We start from the raw sequence: 8,272 nt of genomic DNA on the forward strand, positions 1-8,272 counted from the left end.
CGGGGAGATGGTGGGCTGGGCTCAGGGTCCTGAGTGGGGCTGGTGTTGTTGTCAGCGATGTCCACGGTCAGATGAGACTTGCAGGACACCAGCACCCACTCGATGAAGGTGGCGAGGCTCTCTCGGGGACCATCCCCAGACAACTGCGCTCGTGTGGTGGCGTTAAGTCCAACTTGATAGAATGAACAGAGGCAGTTGTCCGGGTAGTGCGTGAGGTGAGCCAGGGACAGAAAGTCGTTCGTGTGGTCCTCGAGAGAGCGTTCCCCCTGCTCCAGCAGGAGGATTTGGAAGGTAATCCATAACATGAAAATAAAAACTGACAAAAACCGGAAAAACAAACGAGGGGAAAGACGCCGCTATACTTTACTTCGGGTCAGTTATTCTGTCACGGTGTGTGGAGACAGGCAGGACGACAAGGATTCCAATAATGACTTTTAATGTAGCCACAACAAGGCAGATTCAGATCACACACGCGCGCACGCACACGGGATAACATTCACAATAACCGACAAACTAGAATACAAGAGCCAGGCACTGATATAAGGCAGATAACGAGGGGCAGACAGGTGAGCACAATGAGGTGATTAACTTAATGAGAACAGGGGAACAACCAAATAAGGACACAGAGGGAGAAACCACAATCAACAGTCCACAGGGGTGTGACAGTATTATAAAGTATTTAAAAAAAAAAAGAAATGAAAAGAGGAGTTACAAGGGATGGGATTTGTAGGGTTTGAACTTTAAATTCAGCTTCCTACTGATTCTTATAGGCCTTTTGAGGAAGTATTTGTGTTTTTCTTTTTTTAGTAAACAAGTAAATACTACACAAAAGAATACTATTTTAGTAACATTTTAAGTTGTTTTTTTTAAATATAATAAGAGCACCCAAATAAATGAAAAATTGTATTGGTAAAGAATAAATGAATGAATGAATGAATGAATATTCTTAGTTTTAATACTGTACTTAAGTATTATATATCAGCTCATTAGTCATTTATTTCAAGAATTAAACTACATTGGTCTTTCCATACTGTGATTCACTAAAAATAAGTTAATAAGAGTCAGTCGTTTCATGATTCGGACGGCATTGTTTGCTCTGTGTATGTTTGATTCACTAAAATAAAAGTAATGAGTCATCACTGTTGTGAACCAAATTACATTTGTTGTACTGTATATGTTTGATTTCCCTAAGAAGAATTGCTTTGTTGCACTGTATGTTTTTTGATTCACTATAAAGCACTTGTTCATAAGTCAGTCGTTTCATGATTCGGACCGCATTGTTTGCTCTGTGTATGTTTGATTCACTGAAATAAAAACAATGATTCATGAGTCATCAGTTTTGTGAATCAAACTACATGCACTGAACATGTTTGATTTCCCAAAGAAGACTTGTTTGTTGCACTCTGTTTTTGATTCACTATAAAGAACCAGTTCGTTAGAATACTGATTCATTTGGGGAATCAGTATCTTTGCCCAGCCCTACATACAATGATCTAATATGCTGATACTCTGTGTGCAAAGCAGGTAAAGATGTCCTGCCAATATGTTAATTTTTAAATTTTAAAGTACAATTTTTTTTTGTACAGCAGAACTCTGAATATGGATGTTCAACTAATTGTTGTCATATAAACTAGTGACGTTTAATCTACTCAGTCTTCCCAATGCTGATCTGTTGCTCAAACGAGATACATGCAAGCTGTTGTAATTTCAGCAGACCTTTCTGAGTGTATAATTTTGATTCGAGTTCTCATGAAATCCTCTGTGGAGTTTGTTTCCCCCTCCTCTTTCCCTGCTGTGTTGATTGAAGAGCGTGTGTGTGAAAATCGTTGGCCTTTAACGTGTTCCAGACTGCGCAACCACAAGTCGTGTTTCTGGTGAAGCCGCCGGGGGCGACGTTTTTATCACGCCGTCCGATGGGTAACAGAGTTGACATTCAGCTTGCTGCTGGGGTGAATGAGGCTAATAAAACTGCTTTTCCGTTCTCTCCTCTCCTCAGATGGACCCGGTTCAGAAAGCTGTTTTGCATCACACGTTCAGCGCTTCGGCCTCCTCTAAAAGGAAAGCTGTCTCATGCGGCGTGTGCCAGTTGAGGTTTAACTCGCAGGTGAGTTCTCTTCACCGTGACCCTGATATTCTAACCTAAATCCACCGTAGAAAAGTACAAATCTAATTATCCGACGCAGTCAAGGTAATATAATAAATATTACCATCCACACATTACTTTGATTTTGTGTTAGTTTTACTAAGATTATCACTTTCATCTGCACTGCATCGGTTTATGAAACTTAATGCAATAGTTTTCAAAAGTGAAACATCTGGCATTATTTACTCACTATGCATGATGCTTATTTTCATGAACATTATGAATATACACAACTGAAAAGTAGGGCTGATTGCAAGTTGATTCACAAATGCTCAGTTTGATTCTGATTCTTTTTGGTATATTGCAGTTATAATGTACATTTTTCTTAAAGAAATACATTTTCACTCAGTGCTAATGCTGTAAATTGTACAGGACAGTGTTTTGATTCAAACTGCTATCCTGTCTTTTTTTTAAACCATAACCATTCATTAAACAAGCCGTTGCATAAGAATCATTTGTTTTGAGAATCGGTCTACACTGGAGGTGGTTTCATGTGTTTGATTCACTAAAAAGAACCGGTTCATAAGAGTCATTTCTTTGTGAATGAGACCACACAGGTCACACTGTACAGCATGTTTTTGACTACGAACCGGTTCATAAGAGTTATTTGTTTTAAGAGTTGAACTACATTGGTCAGGCACTGTATGTGTTTGATTCAATAAAAATAATTGAATCATAAGATTCATTTGTTTTGTGAATTGGATTTCACTGGTCATGCTGTATATATTTGATTCACTATAAAAAATGAAGAGCCGTTTGTTTTGAGAGTTGGCATACATTGGTCGGGCACTGTATGCGTTTGGTTCACTAGAAAGAACAGATTCATGAGTCATTTGTTTGTGATTTGGATTACATTGATCACACTGTATGTGTCTGATTCACTAATAAGAACTGGTTCATAAGAGTCATTTGTTTCGTCAGTCGTCATACATTGGCCAAATTAGAATAGTCTTTTGTTTTCTCTAGAATCTGACTACATTGGTCACACTGTATGTTTTTAATTCACTAAAAAGAAGCAGTTTATCAGAGTCATTTGTGAATCGTACTACAGTATATTGGTCACACTGTATTTGATTCATTGAAAAGAACCAAATGATAAGAGTCATTTGTTTTGAGAATCTGTGTATGTTTTTAATTCACTAAAAAGAACCTTTTTATTCGAGTCATTTGCTTATGATTTGGATACCATTGGTCACGCTGTATGAGTTTGATTCACTAAAAAGAACCAGTTCATAAGAGTTATTTGTTTGTGATTTGGTTTACATTGGTCACACTTTATGTGTTTGAGTCACTAAAAAGAACCAGTTCATAAGAGTAATTTGCTTGTGATTTGGTTTACATTGGTCACACTGTACGTGTTTAATTTGCTAAAAAGTAGCAGTTCATAAGAGTCATTTGTTTTGAGAATCGGACTACTCTGGTTGCGCTGTATCGATGAACTAAAAATAACCTAAGAGTCATTCGCTTCAGGAATCAGTGTGCTTTTGATTCACTATAAAGAACCAAAGTCATTAGTTTTGGGAATCAATATCTTTACCCAGCCCTACATACAGTACAAAGATCTGTCAATACACTGTGTATAAAGCAAGTAAGTAGGTCCTGCCCATACATTTGATCCATTTCTACTGTCATACATTATATATCGTCATGCTTCCAGCCATCTATTCGGCTCAGACTATAGATCATCCACTGACGCATCCGATTCATTGAGGATGACTTTGAAATGGCCTAGAGGACAATTTTATCTTCCGTCCTTCATCCATTCCTTGTCATTTTCCATTCAGGAGAAATTTTTCTGTGTGCCACGCTTTCATCTGAGGTATTTAGTCCAAATAGGATTATTTAAAAACAGCACTGCCCATATCCGCTCTATTAGGTGCTCATTTACAGCGTCACTGTCAGATATTAAGCTGTAATATCCACAGGGCCGAGGCCTATCGCACAGCAATTACAGCTCATTATGCGCATCCGTCCGGACCGTGTGACAGGATGAGTGGGCGGGGCTGCTGTTGACCAATCACACGCCCTGTAGCTCTCCAGCAGCCAATCACAGAGAGCGTCTGGGAGAGATTATACATTCAAATCACACCGTATGCTCAGCAAAACCTCATTATCATTGGCCGTTTGTGCTCCAGCTTCCAATCAGCTCCAATCTGAGCCCGGGAAGCCTTTATGCGGCACATTTTCAAAAATTAAATGGCTTCTGGAGAGTTACAGAGTCCAGCCAGGCGTTCCGGGCAACTTTTGAAAATGACATTTGGTTTTCATATATTGCCACAGGTCTATTTGAATATGAGACACTTGGTTATGGATTCTTCAGGGCGTATGAATTATAAATACATTTTATAATGGTGGGGGAGAGAAAACCTAGTTAGTTCTTGAAGTGCTTTTGCTCTTTGCCTGCCAAACACAGAGAATGTAGCTCTAATTTGCTTTTCCCATGATTGATTGATAGTGTCATTTAACTGTGTCCCATTGCTGGTGCCCATCTTAGTCAAAGGCTTGGCCATCACAGTGGCAGCTTCTCTGTCATGTTTTTTTTTTTTTTTTTTTTTTTTTTAAATTTTTTATAATATTTATTATATTTTTGTATTTATAATTATTTACAATTATCATTATAATTGTTACCTTTTTATATTTATTTAATATTTTTATTTATTTACTATTTAACCCCCCCAACTTACTGCCCAAAAAGGTAGTTCTGGACCTTAGCATGCCTGTCTTTTTATTCAGAATGTGTGTTTTTTTATTTTTATTTTCCTTTTTTTTTTACTCAGCATGTGTGTCTTTTTTTAAGTATTTATAATATTAATTTATATATTTTTTAATTTTAACATTTATTTTATTTTATTTTATTTTGCATTTGTGACTTGTTCACATGCTTGTCTTGTCTTGAATTTTTTTTTTGTACAATGATTTATAATATTAATTTGTTATGTTTTAGATTTAATATTGTACCTTTTTATATTTATTTTATATTTACTTATTATTTAACATTATTCATTTATTATTTATTTATAACATTATTACATTATTTAACATTATTTTTTCTTACTGCCAAAAAGTTAGTTTTGGACTAGTGTATTTGTCTTTGTTACTCACATGCTTGTCTTTTTTTTTTTACATTTTACAATTAATTGTCATTTATAATATTTTAGAATTACTTATAATTGTTTTTAATTTTTTTTAATTTATTGATTTCGAACTTCATGCAAAAATGTAGTTTAGACCCTTGCGTATGTGTGTTTGTTACTCACATAAATAGGAGACACTTGGTTATAGATTCTTCTGGGCGTATGAATTATAAATACAGTATATAATGGCAGGGGAGAGAAAACCTAGTTAGTTCTTGAAGAGCTTTGCTCTTTGCCTGCCAAAGGCTGTGGCTCTAATTTGCTTTTGTCATGATTGATTGATAGTGTCATTTAACAGCGTCCCATTGCAGGTGCCCATCTTAGTTAAAGGCTCACGGGGCAGGACTGACTTCCTCCTCATCGGGCGTCCGCTCTCGGCCATCACAGTGGCAGCTCTTCCGTGTCGTGCATTTAATGAATGGTTGATTGTGGCTCAGATTGCACATGACATATATCTGCGTCACTGCATTCTCCCCTGTGATTGGCCGACGGAACGAATAGCTGGAAGGTGTCGGGAAACATCCCATTTATCTTGCTGTTAAAGCCATTTTCATAACACTATGCCGCTCAAATGATGTGTTACTTACAAACCCCCCTGATATAAATCTATATGATTATGATCCATATCCCGCACTGCTATTTGTACAAATACAATATATCAAAAGGAGTCTGATCTGTCATGACGTCTCATTGCTTTTTATAAAGGTATATCTGCCCTTAATGTCTTTACAAAATTACCTCTCTGGCAAGCAAGCGGGTATTGTAAAGAAATAAGTTGTGAAGTGTCTTATCAAGAAATCAAGAAACATCAAGAAATGTCACCAAACACCAAATGTGAGTAAAAATCAGCTTTGGCAGGTAAACAGCATTTTAACCAAGAGACATAGACTAGCTCATTAATGATGCTATGGCAGATGGAATGTCATCAGTATGCTAGGAGAAAATAATGCAAAATGTGGTTTATGGCTAGTAATAAATATTTATACATATTTTATAAGTATGCAAAATGTATAACTTTTTGAAATGTAATTATGAAATTAAAATATAGTTATTTGTAATTATTGTAGCTTTTTTATTTATTTAATTTTTTAATTTATTTTTTCTTACTTACTCGCCATAGAAAAATTATACAAAATACAGTTTAATGGCCAGAAATAAATATATTCATATTTATAGTTAGATAATTTATCGTTTTTAAAAATGCAAATATTACATTAAATATACTTATTGCAACTTTTTAATATTTATAATTTTATATATCATTTTATTTGATTGAATGCAAAACACAGTTTTATGGCCAGTGATAAATATATGATAATTTATATAATTATGCATAATTAATAATATAACTCAATTTCATTTTATTATATTACTATTACCAAATGTAATTATTCAATTAAGTATAAATTTATTTTTTACTTCTTATATTTATTTTCCATTATTATTAAGTTTTATTTATTTCTATGTTTATTAGGGATGCACCGAATTTTCAGCCGCCGACAATTATCGGCTGAAAATGCCACTATCGGCTTTTGGCCGAAAGAGGATAACGGCTGAAAATACGAGCCAAAAATATATATATAATAATAAATAGGCTATATGGCGCGCCGCACCGCCCAACAGTGCCCATCAGCGCGCAGGTTTCACTCTCCTCCTCACTGCGCGGTTTGACGCATATAGTATGAAGGTAGAATGACGTCAAAAAGATTTGCATACGCAGGGTAATATTTGTGGAAGTGTACATAAGACTGTAAGCGTAAATTACATTTGCATGCGCAAGAGAAGCTTTGTAAAGGTGTAAATCGTGTTTCAAGCGCAAGAAAAAAATATTTGCAGCATTTTACTGTTACTCGTAAGTGTAATTCATGTATTGTGAAACTGCAGCTTCATGCTAACGCAAAATAAATATGATCTGCATGCTTCTGACTTATTTTTTAATGTATTTTTTACTGTATGTGTATGTTAAAAGTACCATTCCGACAGCAAGAATGATCCTGAACTAAATGAAGATTAATGTCTTGGGTATGATGTGTTTATTGGACCAATCAGATAAGAGTAAATGGAGAGTCAGCGAGAGGCTCATTTGATTGGCTACAAGAAGAAGGTGGCCCCGCCCTCCCCCTCACGCTTGCAAAACTCAGTTAGTGAGAGAATCGTGCCAAAACTATAAGCACAGAGAAAAGAAAGACGGAGCTGTACATATCGGTTTATTTCGGGAATTTTTTGCCCCACATGCACAAGTCATTTAGACATTTGCAACAGTTAGTTTTTTTACACATACAGATTGGTTCTATGCAGTCAATCTGTTTTGCAGTTCTTTAAACTGTTGTTTTCTCTTGCAAATCACTGTTCACAGGCTTGCAGTGCTTTTGACCGTCTTTTGGCGAAAAAAAAACGTGCCAAAAGTGTAAGCGCGGAAAAATGGAAGTCAGAAGCATGCAGATCATATTTATTTTGCGTTAGCATGAAGCTGCAGTTTCACAATACATGAATTACACTTACGAATAACAGTAAAATGCTGCAAATATTTTTTTCTTGCGCTTGAAACACGATTTACACCTTTACAAAGCTTCTCTTGCGCATGCAAATGTAATTTACGCTTACAGTCTTATGTACACGTCCACAACTCCTACCCTGCGTATGCAAATCTTTTTGACGTCATTCTACCTTCATAGTAAAAATCTATTTTACATAAACTGAATAGCAAAAACCTGTTAATGTGTCAATGACAAACAAAAAAGTTCAAGTTTAAAGCATGTGCCAAGTTCCCACTAATATGCAACAAGGATGCATTAAATTGGTCACAAAAGCTTTCTATTTTAAATAAATGCTGTTCTTTTCCACAAAAAATATTAATCAGCACAACTGTTCACAGCATAATAATAATAAATGCTACTTGAGCACCAAATCAGCATATTAACATGATTTCTGAAGGATCATGGAGTACTGAAGACTGGAGTAATGGCTGCTGAAAATTCGGCTTTGCATCACAGGA

At 35.7% G+C, this 8,272-nt stretch overlaps 1 protein-coding gene across 4 annotated transcripts in view; it reads left to right on the top strand.

The window, feature by feature from the left end:
* Positions 1 to 8,272, top strand: part of LOC107688204 (zinc finger protein 385D-like) — a 64,643-nt gene that overhangs the window by 29,019 nt on the left and 27,352 nt on the right. For all 4 annotated transcript variants that reach the window (XR_001634208.1, XM_016485806.1, XM_016485808.1 and 1 more), the window contains exon 2: positions 1,997 to 2,104. Coding sequence is in view for 3 of the 4 variants with exons in the window: in XM_016485806.1 (XP_016341292.1) it covers positions 1,997 to 2,104 (108 nt within the window). In the remaining variant the exon portion in view is untranslated. The remainder of the gene's footprint in view (positions 1 to 1,996; positions 2,105 to 8,272) is intronic.

The sequence above is a fragment of the Sinocyclocheilus anshuiensis genome, unplaced genomic scaffold (genome assembly GCF_001515605.1).
Source record: "Sinocyclocheilus anshuiensis isolate Anshui unplaced genomic scaffold, SAMN03320099.WGS_v1.1 scaffold1162, whole genome shotgun sequence".
Lineage (NCBI taxonomy): Eukaryota > Metazoa > Chordata > Actinopteri > Cypriniformes > Cyprinidae > Sinocyclocheilus > Sinocyclocheilus anshuiensis.